At 46.8% G+C, this 19,503-nt stretch overlaps 1 protein-coding gene across 2 annotated transcripts; it reads right to left on the bottom strand.

Annotated features, from left to right (window-relative positions):
- Nucleotides 1-34: 34 nt before the first annotated feature.
- On the bottom strand, nt 35-18,987 carry TMEM39A (transmembrane protein 39A). Of its 2 annotated transcripts, none has more exons than XM_069020820.1 (9): nt 18,671-18,987; nt 8,293-8,486; nt 6,515-6,737; nt 5,080-5,163; nt 3,522-3,664; nt 2,723-3,065; nt 1,726-1,913; nt 1,103-1,223; nt 35-578 (listed from the first exon to the last, which is right to left on the bottom strand). In XM_069020820.1, the coding sequence occupies exons 2-9, from the start codon at nt 8,403-8,405 to the stop codon at nt 345-347; spliced, it is 1,449 nt and encodes a 482-aa protein (XP_068876921.1). In that variant the 5' UTR covers nt 8,406-8,486; nt 18,671-18,987; the 3' UTR covers nt 35-344. The 2 variants fall into 2 exon arrangements, with proteins under 2 accessions (XP_068876921.1, XP_068876929.1); XM_069020828.1 differs by lacking the exon at nt 18,671-18,987 and adding an exon at nt 16,627-16,644.
- Between the last annotated feature and the right edge of the window lie 516 nt (nt 18,988-19,503).

Here is a 19,503-nt window from a genome sequence, read left to right as displayed (position 1 = left end):
TAATTAACAGCAGTTCTGTGAGCAAAGCAGACACAGTGACCACACACACAATCCTGTTGCTTCACATAGATATATGTATGGGTATAGATATACGGTATATACACATGGATGGGGTTTTTTTATATATATATATATATAAAATAACACCTTGTTTATAAAGCGACATTTAATTGCCACTGGTTCCCTTCCCGCCCCACAAAAACAATAGTATACAAAATATAAAATATTTTAAATATTTATAAACATCGCAAGAAAAAAATAGAACTGTACGAAAATATTTTTTTTCTGAGGTTCCCTCCCTGCCCTGGGGGAAGAGGAGGAGAAGGGGTACACGTCTGGCCGGCCTAGTGTGCCTTGAGTCCGTAGTTGTTAAGTGGGTAGGAGTATGCCCTGCCTAATACTATCCGGTCCCGGAGGAGCTTAAATAAGACATAATAGTTGCAGAAAAGGATGAGGGCCATGGAGAGGGTGTGGTTCCACTTCTCTGAGCGCAGCAGGGAGTAGAGCTGGTAGCAGACCACACTGCCTTCGATAAGAATCAGCAGGTTGAGCAGCCGTAATGGACGGTGGAAAAGGAACTGCAGGGAAACAGTTAAGCAGGAGAGATTTGTGTCATTTGGTACCAGCTTGAAGTGAGGAGGAATATGGACATCATGCTGTCAGGGACCACTGCAGGGCAGAAGCAATGCTTGTGCTCCACCCCCACTAGCTGCTACTTAGGGGAAACAGTAAGAAAGAAGGCATGTAGAAATGGCATTTTGCTTGAGAAGGGGGAGCGGGTGAAATAAACCTATTGGCCCGCTGATCCACTCTCCCATTTCCCTGAAAGATGTTAACTAGAACCCTCTTAGGAGAATGCCACTGCCTGCTGGGAGAGCTGTGTCACCTCAGTGAGAAAGCACTGACAAGGCAGCTGTGGTTCCCATCTTGCCCAGAGGTCACTAATACTGAATGGGAAAGCCCCACTGCTGCCAACGTGTATTTTGCTCAGCAGCAACAGCCTCTTACGTAGCACTGAACTCTGTCCTGCACGCTCTACTCTGCTGCAGCTGGGTTTGAGCCTCTCCTCCCTCCCACACCAAGCAAGAGAAGAGATACTTGCATAAAAGCGGGCATGGGACACGTCTGAAGGCACTGCTACGTTGTAAGGCCCAACTGCTTTATACAGGCACCGGCTGCGTCGCACCAGAACTCCCTGCGGCCATATTGTGTTTTCTGACCAGCTGCAGGGAAACAATGCCAGAGCGTTACCATCTGTGCTCCCAAGCCCCTGAACAAGGGTTCATGGGAATGGGCTGCATCTAACACCAAAAAAACACCAAAGCCTCTGCCACAAGGACACGTCCTAGCTCCCACTGGAAAAGCCCCGAGGGGTGATCACAAGCCCATTCAATGGACTCTGAGTAATATGAACAAATGGCTCCCAGTGCAAGAATCTCGTCCACTGCAGTGGAGGGGACCACCCCCTGCCTCTGCTCCAGATACTCTCCAGTGGCCAAGAAGAATCTCAGCATTTCTTTCTGGGAAGGAACCAGCAGTGACTGGAGGAGCTCAGACAGCTCTCTAGAGCAGACATTTCTGTTTTCAATGAACAAGGCCAGTAGAGTTGCATGGGAAATGGAGACACATCCTCAGTAGATAGGCACTGCTGGTATTTGCTTGTATCTACTAGAACATCTCAGCCCCTTGCTAGGCATGCCAAGCCCTGCCCATCCCCACACTCACATGTGCTGTGGAGCATTGCTGTAGGAGCCATGTTCTAGTTTCTGCCACTTGCCGAGGTGGGCAGCAGACCTGTGGAGCAGGTCACAGTACTTGGGAGGCAGCAGCTGTGTGGTGAGCATGACAAAGGCATTGATCCACACCATGATGAGGTGCTCGCAGGACCAGCGCATGTCGTAGTACTGGGTGCTCTGTGAAGAGACCAGACAAGAACTTGGCACCACTGTCACAAAACAGGAGGAGGAATGACAAGGGACATACTGCATGTGCATCCAGCAGACCCACACCACACGTTACAGGCATGCGCTTTTGGACCGGTGATTTCGGAGGGTTACAGCTTAGGAGACGCTCAAGACTCCCTTCTTGAGCTGAAGGAGAAAGGGCAGGGGATGATACTGCAGCTGGTGCATCTCCTCCTCCAGCAGCAGGTTACAAGGCAGTGTGCTTGCCACAGAACTGCCCCTGGAGCACCAATTACACCAAGGCTGCTACATGGATTGTGGAGCCCTGCCCATTTCTCTGCACCAACTGGAGCTTGTTCAAGTTAGATAAATGACAGATGAAAAAATACAACCCCCACACTGACAAGTGGTTCCTGGATTTAGTTTGCCAAGCATCCTAGTTGGCTCTATCAGGCTGGCCACCAAAGCCTCTGATCCAAGCATTCAAAAGCCACAATGTTGGATTTGAGACGGGTAACAACAGGTTTTCTTTTCTAGGAAGAACACAGCTATCCATCTGCCTAGGACGGGGGGTGGGAGAAGGGGAGTTAGTAAGTGGGGTGATGGGACTAGAGGTGCATCACATTTATGGAAATACCTATCTGCCAACCAGGAGCAGTACTAGTGCACTCCGGATGCAGCCATGCTCCGCTATCCGGGCTGCCAAAGGGGAGACAGAGAAAAGGGGAATTAACCAGGAATCTGGCCTGGCAGCAGTTCACACAACAGTCAGAAGGAGACGGCGGGCAGGGGCACAGAGAGAGCCAGACAACAGCTACCTTCACAAAGCACAGTGGCAGGAATGCCACGTAGTAGGCACTGAAGAGAGAGTTGAAGAGAACTTCCTTGATCCTGCGGTTGAAGTCTGCTTTTAGGCACTCCACCTCATTGCGGATGAGATCTGGGGAAAGGGGGCAGCTGTGGGTGGGGATAGATGTAGGATTATTGAACTGTTCTCTCAGGGATTCCCACAGAAGCGAGAAGAAGTCTTTGACCAGGCTGCTGACAGCTGAAGCCCCATCATCCGCCACCTGGTCCTGTACCAAGTAACCACAGTCTGCAGGTAGAGGCTGTGCTCTGCTGTCCTGGTGGAAGCAGCACAGAGGGACGTAGACACCAAACCTGCCACAAAAGAAAGAAAACAATGGCTGAAATAGCCATCCCAACAGGGAGCAGGGGGCACCTCCTCAACAGATACTGGCCCTGAGGAGAGTGACAGCACATAGGAACCCTCACTCCAGAAGCTAACAGCCAACTCTTCTCCCCACTAAAAGGCCAGGGGCTGCAGCTTCAACACCTGTGCAGAGCAGCTTATTTAAATCCCATTTGTAGAACCAACAATCCCAATGGCTCAGTCTTCAAGTGGCAGTAAAGGCCCCTCACACAAACAGCAACTAAGGCAATTCACTTCATCAGCTCAGTGCTACCTCCCCTAGCCACTCCTGCTTCCTTTTAAATCCTAAATTGAGGAGATACTACAGCCAACAGCTCTGCTTCCCACAGTGGCTTGGGTGGCTCATGGCACCCCCAAGCAACTGTGCTCCCCCTGCCCAGAAGGTACACGGTGGTGTCACTCACGGGTAGCCCAGGAAGAGAAGGTTGAGAACAGAATGGCTGCGGAAGAGGTTGACCAGAGTCCAGCAGAGCACCCATCCACAGAGGGTGAGCAGCACCAGGCGCACCATGTAGTGAATCGCTGACGTTGCACCCACCTGAGAGGCCTGCAAATGGAGAGGAAACACTCAGCAGTCCTGTAACAACTAGTGCTAGAAGATGAGCACAAGGGATGCCTGTGGAGGAGGAGCAGTGAGAGGGGTGCCAGGAGGTACTAGAAGAGGGATAGCTGCCCTCTTCCTCTCAGAAGCAGGAAATTGGTTCTCTTACGAAGGTACATGCCTTTGGTTTTATTAGTAACTGACAGGATCCACAAAAGACTCAAATAATCACAAGTTGTGAGGCATGACTGAAATACGGCGTTTGAGGAAAAATTCAGGGCTGCAAAGTAGAAAAATATTTTTGCTAAAGTCCCTTATTGCTCTGATGATAGCCCAGGATAGCCTGAAACCCATTTCCTCTCTCTTTTCTTTAGAAGGATTAGGTCTCAGCATTCTGAAAGGTCACAGTTCTCAGCTGAGGGAAGAGAAGCTGTACACCTTGGCAATCCCCAGCACAGATTTCCATAATTTATCTCTTTTGGATGTGCAGGCTGCAGTCTAGTGAAGAGGCACCACAGCAAGAAAGCCTGATCCAATCTCCAGAGGAGAGAAGGAAACTGAACTATGAAAAGATTGTTAAGGGTTACAGCCAACACATGTGATGCACGAGAACTTGCATGGAAGATTTCAATGCAGAAATTTCAGTCTATGGGAAATTTTACAGAGGCTGTGACCACAAATGAAAATGGAAGGAATCAGATGAAAAGAGAACTTCAGAGTTCCCACCATCTCCATTCATCTATTCAACAGGACATAACTGTTCCTTTATTTTATTTACTTAGTTTTAAACACTGCTTAGTTGCTTAGCCTAGAGTTGTATTAACCATTTCAGTGGACAAAACTTCTATCTTCCTGAAAATGACCTTTTACAGAGACCTATTTGGCCTGGTCCTGCTCCCACAAACACAGAGAAGGAAGGTCTCAAAATCTGTGGTAATATGACCAGAGTCTGAGTTGCTGAGTAACCAGGACTGGAAAAGCAGTTCTACCAGTATTCCTGTTTCACTTCAGTGTAGTCAGACATCCTCCTCCTGGCCTTTCCCCCTCTGATCTCCTGTTCATTCTTCTTGTCTTGGCCAACCTCCCTATTTGCTTTTTGCTACCTGACTTGCAATTCTCTCGGCCACTTCTCTAGCATGAGATAGTGGGGTACAGTGCTGTACCTGCAGAGATAAATAAGCAAGTGGGGCCATTTCATCTCCTCTTAAGATGTACAGGCAACAGAGCTACCCAATACTGCAGGACATGACTGGTCTCAAGGAGAAAACTCCAAGGCAGAAGGGCATCCCCAGAAACTTAGTCCTTCAACCCAGACTTTTCTGAGGGCAGAAACCCTCCAACCTGCAGAATTTTCTTAGGCCATGGATGACCGTGTTCTGCAGCAGTTCTACAGGCAGGAGAGGGAACAGTGGGAATGTTACCTCAGAGATAAGGGCCCACACCAGCCTCCGTGCCAGCATCACTGTGATGAACGCCGCCAGGTGATAGTCAATGAGGTGAAAATTCTGAAGGAGGAAAGAAGAAAGGTCTTCACCAGGAAAAGGGACTCTGAAACCACCCCAATGTGGTGAGACTAGAAAGCTGGCTGCTGGAGAGTACATTAGGACTGTTAGGACCTCATGTAAACATTCCCCAAATCTCTCTATTAGGGATGAGGGAAAAGGGATTACATTAATAACACGGCAATGTCTCCAAAAGCAAGATCTCCTGCATAGTGAGATTCCTTCCCATGGAGAGGTTTCCACAGAAAACAAAACAAACCCACCATTCAGGCAGGTATTTTTGGGGTCAAAGGGACATCCAGAACCAGAATCCTACTATGGAGAACAGGTTGCAGGTTCTCCACAGAAAAGGCCCTGAGCAACCAGAGGAAGGGCAGCCAAATGGAGCCCAGAGTAAGCACACCAGCTCACTTTCCCTTTTGGTCTCAAAAATGGTCTGTAGCACCAGTGCTTCCTGATGAAACCAAGCTCATCTGAGAAACCTCATCTTCATTGGCCATGAAGTTCTCTGGCTGCATCAAGTTAGATACAGTTCTTACACTTTCTCAGTGAAGTTATCAAATATAGTCTGGCCAGGAGAGTTAGCAGGCTCCAAATACTGCTGTTCGGTACTTCAAGGACATTTTGGGTAAAAAAGAATGCTTGAGTTGTGATGGGAATAAACAAATGACCGTTAAATCCTGCTGTGTAGGGAGCCTCAAACAGAATGCTTTTACTCCTAAGCCAGCTGTGTCCAGCACAGCAGAGCTGAGCAGGAGGCTGGTGACTGGAACACCAGCACCACCTGTCGGTACAGGTAACTGAGGGACCACCTCGTGCTCCCAAGTAGCCGTAAGGACACGGTTCCAGCTGCGCAGGCTGGCTTTGCTCATGTGAGGCTTGCTGGCTTACAGGCAGCTTATTGGGACAGCAAGAACACTGAAACTGAGGAGGGTGAGAGCTTTAGGTGAGCTGAGGATCTTATCCCCTGCCCAACTCTGCTGCTGCTCTGCTGTGGGATCATAACGAAAATCTGCACATCTTCCTTCTCTCAGGGTCTGTTGTTTTGACTGGGAAGGGGCACTCACAGACAGCTCCTGGAATCTCAACTCTGTGTCAAACCCTAGGGGCTAGCTAGGCCATGCAAATATCTGCAAATTTCCCCTGAAGTAGTCCTGCTGACTCCCCTCTCTCACCTGCCATGTATTTTGTCCCCTGTAAAATGGGGGATGACATGGCCCTGGCTGATGGGGGTGCACGTGAACTCTCATTCACTCCCTTAAATGTCAAATGCTTGGTGATTCCTGGACTGAAGAAGCATGAAAAGAAGCTGTGTAATGAAAAGCCCAAGTGATGACACTTGTGGGGAACTCACCAGTGAGGTGCAGGAAGCAGGGTGGTTGTATGGGTACCACCAGACAGTCTTGTAGATGTTGATGTACTGAATGAAGAGGGCTACCAGAAGGTAGATGAAGAACAGGAATTCAAAGAGAAGGCTCCCATCCAATGGCAGTTCAGGGATCCGGCAGTGACGCACAGGCTCTGGAGTAATCAGCGCTGTGATCGGAGGCGCTGAGAGGCTGATGGCACTACCATTCCTGAAGTAGATAGATATCACTTACTTGGTGAACATTCTACAACAGCTCTGACATTTTCCAGGACAGAGAGTGCCTGAGGTTGTAAATTGGAGACTGGGCATTGCTCGGGCAGAGGTGACAGCAGTCTTGCATTCATATTTCTGACATGAGGCTGGTGGTGAGCATCATCTTAGCTCAAACAAAACCCTTATCCAGAATTTTCTCTGGGCAACAGCTTGATCTGTCAGAACTGCTGTGACATGCCCAGCAGTATTACAGTAAACTTGCACACTGAGGAGCAGAGGTACAGAGCAAAAATCATTAAGGACTCTGTGCTACACCAAACACATAATATTGGCTCCTTCCACCCATCACCAGGACACTACAGTAGCACCCAGCCTCCTTCTCTAGCATGGCGAAGTGCCCATTGTCTTTCTGTTCATGTTCTGTTCTGTTTTCTTTTTAAAAGAGGAGTAACTAAAAATGGAATGGAGTAGTTCAACCACTTCCTAGAGGCGAACCTCTCAAGTGTTCTCACACTTCCTTCTTTCCTAGCTTTTCAGAGGAGGCTTTTCAGAGGACCTCCAACTAAAAGCTCTGGCATACTGAATTGACAGAGGAAGTTCAGACATAACTATGCTGTGTCTGACTGAAACCAGATAAGCAACGCTCTCCCAGGACCCTGGGGCCCTGACTCCGCAGTCTCAACAGTCACTTGCTCCTCAAGAATGTCAAACTGTGTTATCTGTCTCTCTGCCCCAGAGAAGTCTGTAAAGGCCAAAGCAAAATGGCTTGGATTGCTCTACTCTGCAAGAATGAACCTATTCTAGGGCCCCAGCATGCACCAAATAGCTTCTCTAGTCTGCCAGCTTTTCTATGGAAGGAAGTAATGCTGGGCCCTTTCAGTTTTCGTACCAAATGTGGTGATCTCAATGTCACTGTGTGTTCCTGTTTCAGCCCCCAACTTCCCCAGAAAATGGAGGTCATCTTTCCAACTATGAGAATTAGTTTAATCTGCAACCAGCAGCTCTAAAACAGAATATGGGCATCCTCCTACCCTGCCTATTATGTAGGAGGAGGAGTCACAGCTGTGCTCTGACGTGTCACACTAATTCCCCAGGGCAGTGAGGGCAAGCGAGCGAGACAAGGACTCATCATTTGCTAGGACTCACTGCTCTGGGAACTGCTGCAGGAAAGACAAATGGAGCACTGTGTGATTTCCACCCCTGGCTGTCGTGACCACAGTGAGTGGTGAAGCAGGGCTGAGGCCACTTCCACAATCCCCTCCATGGGGCTGGTTTTAATGCGTAAGTCAAAAGAAGGGCTGCAGAGAGAAGCACGTACCACAGCAGAGCTGAGAAGAGAAGCTGGAAGAGGTTTGTCACACAGGACTTGTCACACCTCTTGGGTGAGCCATCTCCTAATGCCACAGAGGAGGGCTCAAGGTTCCCATCTCCCAGTCCCTCACTTTCACCACCAAGCCACACTCCCGCCAGGGTTCAGGGTGGATCAAGGCTCCTTACTTTCAGTGCTGTCCCAGGCACAGGTGCCTCAACAACCCTCCCTTTGTCCTCACCTGTTCCTCAAACCAGTACCGTTTCCACAGCTCCCGCCGACCAGAGTCTGGAGAGAAGGCAAAGCTGAACGGCTTAGCTGCTGCCGGCTGGGTCCCCTCCTTCCACCGGGCATGACCAGGAACCAGTCCACTTCCAGTGCCTCCAGCAGGCTGTGCCCCAACACCCAGACAACGATCCAAAAGCCTTCCCAAGTCTGCAAAGGAGGCAGAAACATCACTTAAGCTTTGAACTGCTGGTTACCCACTTCACACTCCAGCCAAGCAAATTCACGCAGAGGGAAGTCACTCTCATACACTCAAAGCCCTGTGGGACAGTCATCACCACTCTAAAACACTGTGCCACTTCAGTGGCAGCAGGTCTGCTTGCACACTCAGGATGAACACCACTGACACTGTGTCTCTAAAAAGGGGCTGTTTATAACAGCCATCAGTGACTGATAGCACTTACTGCTGGCTGGAAAGCACCGCTGAGCATCTCCAGAGCTGGAGACGACACAAACATGCTTTATTTCAAAGCAAGCCTGGGAAGAGCCCTCTCCATGTTGTGGTGGAGCTACTAGAGCTCCACAGGTCTTTTTAGCCACCCAGCACATTACTTGCCCGGCTCTTGATGCTGGTAGGTAATTTGGACACCCTCTGGCAGAGCTCTGAACTGACAGACAGGTGTCCACGAAGGGAACTGCATGGTTCAGCTCCTTCTGTGCTAAGAATGCCCAACTGACACCAAGGTAATAATTTAAAAGTGGGTTTAGTTAGCAGAGAAGTGCAGCAGAACATACATGTATGCACGTACTTCAAATGCACATATGGGCAATCACATAACCCAGCCCTCAAAAGAAAAAGAATTCAGAAGCAAGCTTGTACATATTTATTTATGTATTTATTTTTAATGACACATTTAAATCTATCGATTCCTTAAACTGAACTAGTATGAGAGAGGCTGGACAACTCAGAATATCAGAAACAATGGTGGAGTTTCTGGCACAGACTTTATCACTTCCCATACAATTTTTCTTCCATTTCACTGGTCTCCCACATGACACTGCAAGGATTTTGGCAGTCAGGAAAGTTTCCAATGGAAACACACAGCAGACATAAGGCAGTGAAGGACTGAACTGGAGTGCATGTGTGCTGTACAGGAAAAGACACTGAGTGAGCATCTCAGTACAAGGACTTTGGTGTGTCTGTGTGCCTGGCGTCTAAATCAGCTGCCCTTTTGGAAAAATATCATAGCCAGAACCAGCCCAGGGGCCAAAAAAGCACACCCACCTTCTGGGAAACTCTAGATGTAGCTTTGAAATATACAGATGGAACCTAAGGTCTATTTATAACTCAGTCATCACCTCCTTTAAAATCCTGAGAAATCACAGCTGGCAGAAATGCCAGAAGTTTTCTCAGTGAGTCACAGTACTGTCACCATAAACACAGTGTGCAGGAGTACTTCTCTAAAAAACTCCCTCAAAGAATTGCCCTTTGTATTAAAATTTCCCATCCTTCATCTCTACTCCAATAAACAATCGTCATGGTTGAAACCAGGATACCAATTCTCAAACTTTCAACAAAAATCAATATGTTTCAAAAGATGAATGCTTTCCACATACCCACATGAAAGTCACTTGGAAAAACCAAACCAAACCCAAAGAAAACCACACCAAAAAACAGAGATCCTGAAGAGAGAGAGGAAAAAAAATGGAAAACGAGATGTGAAAATGCATGAAAGGCGAGCAAACATTGGAGAATTTTGGTTTTGAGGTAAATAATGTGTTTTGGCAGACTTTAAAACTCTCATATCTCCAATAACAACACAACAGAGATTGAAGCCTTCCTTACCTTTCTAGTCAAGACTTAAAGCTTTCAGACAATTTTCCCTAGGTTGTTCTAGAGTTTTATTTGGGAATATTTGTATTTCAGGAATTAAATATAAACAAGAAAATTCTCCTGCATGTGCAACATGAGCAGGGGCAGCAATAAACAATGCAGAATTCACTCAGGGCATTCAGACACTTTTGATAAGCAGCTGAAGTGAAGGAAAAAAACGAGAAAAACCTCTAAAAAAGAACAAACTTGAAAGCCATTTTAAGCCAAATTTAGCTACCACATGGCCTGTGGTAGCTGAAACAATTGGTCTGATTTGACCTACAGGATATTTATGATAATGGATGCAATATGTTGGTGGTCTAATTAGTGCTATTAACAGTGGAAGGTATTTTATACCACATTCAATAATTCATGTAAATAATTTAACAGGTCTCATTAGTATCACCCCATTAGTATGCCTCACACGCTCGCCAATACAGACACTTGGACACGAAGTAATGGCAATTTCAGCCCCTGGCTTTGCAAACCAGTAAAATGCAGGTTTCTACCAGTAAAAACAACTGCCCATGGAAAGAAGCCATCCTTAACATCAGTGCAGATATTTTAAATGCACTTGAATAAGCCCTTTCACAGTGATTCATGAACATATAGACTGGGCAGTTCCTCAAGCCAAGCTTTAAATAACTTTACTTTACTGGAGTTAGATCAAATTAGGTAGGTGTTTGTTGGAGCAAAATCTGCCTAAGAACCATTCCTTTTTTGTTTGCTTTTATTTTGTAAAACTAGCCACACAAAACTGAAGCTCCACAGATAAAGCTAAACAAAGCAGTGAGATTACAGATCAGATTGACTCTAAGTCTGCTTTTTTTGGCCTTGAACCAACCAACAGGCCTCCTTTTTGAGGAGAAAGACATGGGGAAAAGCCTTTTTATAGCTTCCAATTAATAAACAAAGGCATAATTCTACTTTGAAAAATATGTGAACAAGAAGAAAAGGTGTCCATAACCCCTTACTCCAACAGATAATATTCCAAGTCATATAAAATATTAATGAAGAGTCCACCCTGCTCCACCCCATCAATGATCTTATTTTATAGAGTCATGCAGAAAAAGTGACTAATGAAAGATAAAAGCTTTTCCTGACAAGACTCTTTAGTCCATTAATGTGACTCCACACTGTTCTTTCCAGTTCACCTACAATTTCCCTCAAACACAAGTCACATCCTTGTAGTCCCTTCATCCTCAAATCCTCAGAACAGATACTACCTAGCCTCCAAGATCTCCTCTCTAAGGCAGGTGTGGGCATCATAAAAACACACAGGCAGGATCTGGAGACCAGCTACAGAACAGCAGTGGTCCTGCCCAGGCACAGGGATGTGGGTATTGGACAGCTCTTGGGTCCAAGGACAGACCATGCTTCAGGACAGAGACAAAACCTTCATTTGTGACGCAGTTAGAAGAAAATCCAGAAACAGAAGGCATCAGACGTTTTGATTTCCAGTTCCTGTTTTTAGGACGACAGAAAGCACTTGGTAGTTTTTTCTTCTGTGCAACAATATCCCTCCTGCCCATCAGCTCCCCAGCTATCCTGATGAGGAGGGATCAAGGCAGGCAAGAACCACAGCTGTGTGCAAGACTTTACTGATAACAAGCTAGGCAGATGAATTATTCACCAGTTCAGAGGTGAAGCAGTGCGCAGCCCTGTCCTGCTCCCCAAGGACCATCACTCAGAATCCTACATCAGCAGCTGCCCAAACAGCTCTTGCAAGGGGCAGATCAGGAGAGAGTCAGTGACTCATCAGAATGGAAAGTGTGCCTGGTTCCCCATCTCTTTGCTGGAAATGCTACAAAGCACAGTCAGTTATTTTGATGGCGTTAATGTTTTGTAATTGGAGAAAACTCCAAGCCTCTTCAGTCCTCCCAGGAAGTTTGCTGCACTGAGGCAGGAGAACTCTCAGAGGCTGGAAAAATTCAAGTGGCTCTCCTTGGCTCCACAAGTCCTACAACCCGTTCCTTGCAAGAGCAGAAAGGGAAATGTGACCATCCTCACTTGCAGCAATGTGGTTCCAGAAGACCACAGGTCTCTCACTGCAACTCTCCATCTCGATTAAAGCAGCCCTCTTCCTGCTGAGGAAGCATGTGACAGCTGGGGGTGAAGCAACACACGGCCTCTGTGGTGAGGGACTCTGCCTGCTTCTTCAGCAACACAGACACTCCCAGCAAGACTTTCCATTCAGGGTGTCCGTGCTTTATGGAAACACACCTGCCACGTGTGCAGTGCTCCCTCGCAGGGAAGCGCAGGCAGCCACCCCCACGACACGGCTGCAGAGCACGGACACAAAGCACGACTCATTTCTGAAACTGAAAATGCTCTCTTGGTTGCTAAAATCCTCAATTCAACTCACTGCAGCTGGTCAGTCTAACTCTAAACTTGCAGTTGTCCAGCAATTCTAATAAAATCTTTGCAAATTATCAAACAAGTTTTCTTTTGAACTTTGAGAGTCCTAGTTTCTTTAGGTTATTTTTACTTTCTTTTAGTGTGAACCTTTTATTTATTTATTTAAATTTAAATTAAAAAACAACCAAAGCAAAACCCCATTTTGACAGCTGGAAAAACACAAAGCTAGTAATCAATACATCCAAAAAAACACCAAAAAGAAAAAAAAATCACCAGAGAACAGAGGAACAGCGATGGCTGCACCCAAGCTTTGGTCACAAGGCCACCGTGTCAGCACCTTCACATCTGCCACACCAAAAGCCAAAAAGATGCAAAACTTCTGTGAAAGCCCCAACTTGGTCTGGGAATAAAATAAGCATTTGGTCGTTGAGAGGGAGGAAACAACCGACAGGTTATCAGATGGAAAGCTAAATATTTGGCTTGCACAGAGCTGCCCCAGTGCTAAGTCAACACAACCTTTCAACTCTGGCTGGATCCAAAGGCACACACCCGCCACCTGGCCCAGAGCTGGGAGGCAAAACCAGTTAGGAGGGAGGTCTCCAAGTCAGCACATTTTCCAAGTCCTCATGCCAAACAGAGCGATGGATTAAGAGGGTGATTTGGCATAGAGAGAGACAGAAAGCCCCTGAAGTGCAGCCCAGACTCCATCAAACAGGACAGCTGGGTGAGGAATCACCAATGTAAGGTGGTGCACCAGTAAGACCAATTTTTGCTCAGTGACTAAGAACCAAGAACGTCCTTTGTTCTAAAACCATCTCCAGGTCAGCATAGGCTTTTCTGATACAGCACAACTCTGGCTGAAGAGGCTCCATCTATCAGTCCTCTACACAGATGCCAAAACCAAAGGGTCAAAGTAGCAAGGTGAAGCAAGAATTAACAAATGGCATATATACTGTATAACTTTGTTCAAGTGTTTTCAGCAAGAAAGACTAGAGCTAAGCAGGAAAGTAAGTGGGACAAATAAAGAGTTTTAGCTAAAAACAAGGGGAAGGCAGTGCCTGCCATTTGTAGCTGCCACAGTACTTCAAATACCCACATAAAAAGATGGGAACAGGAAAGAAAGTTTTTTCAGGAAAAGCCTCTCAGAGTTGAAGTGCAGTAAGCTCAGTCAGCTCATTTTGCGGACATGCTTAAGGATAGGACACAGATTTAAGTTCTGAATACTCTAGACAAACAAAATTATTCAAGATACTGAAAAAGCCTTTTTTAAAAAACAGATAAATCCTACATATTCCTTAAAAATCCCCTCAAAGACCTTACTTTACGGGGTAGAAAGAAGAAATTTCCAGAGGCATGCAGGCAATAGTGTCCTCTTCAGAACACAGGCGAGTTCAAATTTTTGTGAATTGGAGGAAAGTTGAGACACACACTAAGTGCTCTAAACAAACCTCTGGCGAGTACAGGAACAAAGCCACAACTCCTGGTGTAATAAAATAGTATTACCTTATATTACCATATAATTACCTTGTGCAACTAACTGCTGCAGGAGGTCAAGGCAAACATCTTAGGAGGACTTTAATGAATGACTGCAATAATTTTATGAATGAAGACAAGCGAATTTATACTCCAAAAAAAAGGGGAAAAAAAACAAAACCCACAACACAAGACCCTCAAGGCTCAGCAGCTCCAAGTGGCCAATAACACTCCTCACCAAGCCAACAAGTATTACACAGCTAGCAAGACATTAACATTTTCTTTGGCTTCTTCTGATGTATACAGCCACGCTCACAGCCAAATACTGGATCTGGGAATAAAGAAAGCATTGGCTCGTTCTCATGTGAGAACAAGACAGAATTGCAAAGTTGAGCTTTTCCAGCAGCAGAGGGAAATGCAGGCCTGACCAGTTGGGTCACAGTCTATTTTGGTCCTACAGTTCCCATGCTTCTGAATTGTGTGAGGAAAGGGACAGCAAGCCCAGCCTCATCCAGAGTGAGAGGCCCAAACTAAAGAGCTGGAAGGAATTACTGAGCCAGACAGACAGTTCTCCGAGTACTTAACAACACTAAAGTTTTAAACTCCAACCTCACATTACTGATAAAAACTGAAGTTCTGTGTAGAAGGGGACTAGTTGGGAAGTAATGCTAGCTCACAAGGGCAATGTTTCAGCAGACATAACACAGGCCAAGCTATCAAAGCTGGCTGTTAATACAATTTGTCAATGCACCCTCACTCCTAAGTACATCTTGCACCAAAGCTCGTCAGTAAACATTATGCACAGCCACAGCTCTGCTAAAACACAGCTACAGATCACTCTCCATTATACCATGCTATGTGCAGTAAGTGGGAAAGGCGGGGCATTTTAGGTATGGCCACTGAAATAATTTTTTTCTAAGATATCAAACCAAATGCACAACAAAACAGATCACTACTGAGGAAGAAAAAGAAGAAAAAAAAACAGAAGATGCTCATGTTTTAAGAGCCCATCTTAAAATTTTCCACCAAGCAAGCCACCAAAATATGCATTCTCCTCCCAACCTTGAACACAAACCCACAGTCTAATGGTCTGAGCACAGGCCAGGATGTCTTTTGCTTTTTAATCTTTCCTCTTCAACTGACTTCCAGGGAACTTGTTTTACCAATACAGACCTCAGTTTCCTTATCCAAAACAAGATAAACTGTTCAGCGAGTATTTCTCCTCCCAAGGGTCTCTGTATGTAGTAGTGAATATTTTTTACAGTATTATTTTAGCGCTTTAGACAAGCTTTTTTTAAAACAAACAGAAGCAGCTTTCCTGCTGGTTTTGTTCCTCTGCCAATCTCTATGTTTAATTTAATGGAGATCAGCCACGATGACAAATCGTGGGGAGTCACTAGGATTTTTCTATTTTGTCCTCAAATAGCTAAAAATAAGGCAGGCATCTGCCATCTGTAGCAATGAGCTTGAAGGCATGAAGTAGAATACAAGTGAAAAACCACTTCCTTGAGCCTTGCACAAAGTCATCACACTGGGATTCACAGCAGTAAGCATCAGTGAGACAACACTTTGCACATCCCTGCCACTGCGGAAAAGCAACAATATTGCAGGGAATTCTAAACAAATTGTAATTTGTATAAATCATAAATTTGCTTTAAAATATAAACCATGTATGAAAATGCATGGACTCTCCTCTATGCCACTTAAACAACAGGTTCAGGGGATATAAAAATTCCCCATGAACAGTAAGTCTTCAATTCAAACTCCATGACTTTGGTAGGCAGCACTCAACTTCGTACGACTGTTTACAGAGCAATTAATCCAGCAGATTGGGAAAATGCATGAGGATATATTAATCCCTTGTATAATTAATTATACTGGACTAATCCAGCTGTCTGAATCTGCATACACGCTCCCTTATATGTATTTCTGAGCTGCAGATGTCTACTGATAATTTTGCTTTAAACCAACAATTCCAAACCCCCCAGTACATACGGATGCCACTGCACCCTGTCTCCCAGTACAGCTCTCCTGATGAGGTTGCATAATACCCACATCTCATAAGAAGTCTCATTTTCATTTGCAATACCCAAAAAAAGTCAAGAAAAGGTTGGAAATAACTCACCAATGACAACAGTCCCCAAAGAATGGCATGAAATCTTCCAGGGAAGTTTGTGAAAGCTAATGAGCTATTTTCCCAAGTCACACAGCTACTAGAGATTTACCTCTGATTTTAAAAATCCACATAGCTAACAGCTATGCCACTTACCCAGCTCTGGTAGGGTTAGAAATAAATGGACTAAAGTTCCAATTTTAACTGCCAGAAAAAAACTTCTTCCAGGATTTTGTGATTCTGAGACAGAGGGAAAACACCAAGACTGAGGAGCAGGATGGTCTCAGAATCACTACTATCTTGTTGCTTTCCACCACATCCATCATTAGGAACTGTAACTCTACTGAGGAGTACTGAGTGGCCCAGCTGGTTTCTGAACTGAATGCTCATGGAAACTGGAGGCCACCTTAACAAACATGTCTAGTACACATGCTCTTGGCTGTACTCTCACACGTCCAGATTTGGTGTCTACAGACAGTAAGAAAGTGTTAAGTTTTATGACAACCAGGCTTGAGTCAATCTGTATTACATACCTTTTCAGAGAAATATTTGTGTTCAGTGCTACTCAGTTTCAAAATCAGCAGAAAGGTGTGGGCCTTCCCCTATAAAATACTACATACATAATTTAATTTAATTTTAAATTTTTAAATCTAAAATTTCAGGACAAAAAGTAGTGTCTGAAGAATGCACAGATTAAAAAAGTGATTAGACCTGTCTGCTTTTGAGTACTATGTAACAGTCCACCTATATTGGCAATGTTGCATCAGCACAATTATTGCTATTACAGGCAGGCTCATAAGATGAGAATAGCTTTATTTCCTTAGCTACCACAGGATTTACTGTGGTAAATGCCATTAGTGTCTCTGAAAGACAAATAATTCAGCAAGATGCTAATCTGTATATTGCAGGAAGTTTTTATAAGAATTTATCTTCTTACAAGCAGAATAGAAAAATGCTCTGCAAAGTAGGAAGCAAAATGTTTTATCCCCATTTTACAATCAGAAAGACTAAATATAAAAGTAAAAAAAAAAAAGGCCTGAATTTCCTAAATTATTAAAGATTTTGAATGCTCAGGTTGAGGCAGTATGGACACCTCTATCAGTAAGAATGTGGACACCCAGAGCTTCTGAAAGTCAGGTCTCAAATGCCTGCAAGTCACAACGTCTGGAAAGAGACAGCCAGGAATGAGCTGTACAGGAGGCACGCAGGTGTTCTGTGGTCTTGAGATCAGGAGTACACGCTGAGCACAGGTCACTGTGTCAGTGATATCACCTGAGCTTCTCTGTTGTTCCAAATAAATCAGACCTGGAAAACATTCCCAGCTGATGTGCTGGTTTGTACAGCAAAACCTGAGGCAAAGATGCTCAAGAACAGAAACAAGGAGTAGCTGTATCTATACCTGAAGAACTTCTTCCAGTCAGATAAGGGACAACAAGGAGCAGGTGAAGTTTCAGCCCAGCCCCCAGAGGGGTCAGCATTGCCTGGCTACCACTTAAGCACCTTGGCTGAAGGAGCCTGCACTCCAAGAGGTGCAGCTGGAAGGAGAAATGAGTGTCAGAAACAGCCCAACAGCAGGAGTGCCTGGAGGTGAGCCATGGAGCAGACTGGGGGTTAAAAAGGGCTGATGTTCTCTGCCTTCAGCATCCTGTGAACCTGAAGCTGAGCCATTCCAGTCCCATGCCTCTACTGCTGCACCCCTCTCCCAGAAAATCTCTTCTGGTCACAGTGAGTTAACAGACAGAAGGGATGGCTACAGAAGGGATGCCTTGTCTCCAAAAATTTCGTAACTCACCCCTTTGTAACACAGACATCTCATTTCTTCACTTACAGTTGTAACAGACGACAGGGACATGAGGGGCCCCTTACTCACAATGGAAAGCATGCATGAGAGCAATCAGAGATCGCAAACAAAGCTGCCTCTGTTTCTGCTGTACGTTCACATGTTAAAATGATGCTGGAGTAGCGAAGGAGTTGCCTCATGTAATAGGAAAAATCATGTGCCCAACTGCTACCCTATATAAGGGAGCAGGATTGATACACTGTTTTCTCTGTGGTACAAAAAAGAACAGCGACAGAAATACGCACCCACATCCATTCTGGAAACGATACCTTATGGAGGGTTGGATTTGCCTGGCCTTACAGAAGATTGCCTCAGCTCTTCCTCTTCCACGGGACAGTGCCCTTGCAGGACTGGTTACGTAGGGACAGCGCTTTAAAAGCCTACAGCACACCTTCCCGTGACCCCAGCCCAACTTCCCCGCGTTTAATCCTCAATCCTTCTACCACAGAGCACCCGGCTCCCAGCACGGTGCGTGGACCTCCTGCTTTAACCCGGACACAGGACGAAATGTCTGAAAGGAGAAGCCCGGGACCAAGTGCCGTAACTTACCAGAAGGACGGAACAAACCCGGCACAAGCGTCCCCACCACTCACTCCCACTCACTCACTCACACACACACACACACACACACGAAGCTCCGGAGGGCGGCTGAGGCGGTCCCAGCCCGCCGCCCGCCTGAGCCGCCGTGGCTTTCCCGGCGCGGCGCTGCCCGCGGGAGCGGCGGGGCCGGTACTCACACATCCAAGCGCGGGCGGAGGCGCGGCTCGGACATCAGCCGGCAGCGGGGTCCCCTCCGGCGGCAGCGGCCCGGCGGCGAGCCCCGGCCCCGCAACCCCCGGACCGCCCGGGGGCAACGAGGCTGCGGCGGCGGCGGTGGGAGCCGCGCGGAGTGTCCCTCTTCCCTCCGGGCAGACCCACCTCGCCGCTGCCCCGCGGCGGGGCAGGAGCAGGGGGAGGGAAAGGAGGGGAAGAGGACGCAGGCGGGCGGGTCCGGCCTCGGCGCCCCGGCGCGGCCCTGCACAGCGCCGGCTGCCCGGGAGACGTGGCAGTGAGGGCTGATGCTCTCATCACACGGCGACAGCGGCGGCCCCCGGCGGCCGCGGCCGGCCCAGGGAGGGCAGGAGCCGCGGGGCGGGGCGGCGGCCGCGCCGCGCCGCCATCTTGGTGGTGGCAGCCAGAGCTCTGGCGCTGCCGTCGGCCTCCTCCTCGCTGCTGGGGCTCCTCAGGCAGGCGCTCCGTCTCGTTTCCTCCGGAATCACAGGTTAAAATAGATACCGAGAGCTCCACACCGAATTACACAATCAGGTTGGCAAAGACCTCTGAGATCATGGAGTCCAACCTATGTGTGATCACCGCCTTGTCAAATAAACCATGGCACTGAGTGCCACGTCCAGTCTTTCCTTAAACACCTTCAAGGACTGTGACTGCACCACCTCCCTGTACAGCCCGTTCCAATGTCTAATCATCCTTTTAGCCGAAGAAATTCCTCCTAATGTCCAATCCAAACCTCCTCTGGCACAGTTTAAGACTGTGTCCTCTTGTCCTGTTGCTTGTTGCCTGGGAGAAGAGA

The sequence above is a fragment of the Aphelocoma coerulescens genome, chromosome 1 (assembly GCF_041296385.1).
Source record: "Aphelocoma coerulescens isolate FSJ_1873_10779 chromosome 1, UR_Acoe_1.0, whole genome shotgun sequence".
Taxonomy (NCBI): Eukaryota; Metazoa; Chordata; class Aves; order Passeriformes; family Corvidae; genus Aphelocoma; species Aphelocoma coerulescens.
The sequence above is the reverse complement of the archived record's forward strand: the minus strand, read 5'-3'. Positions and strand labels throughout refer to the sequence as shown.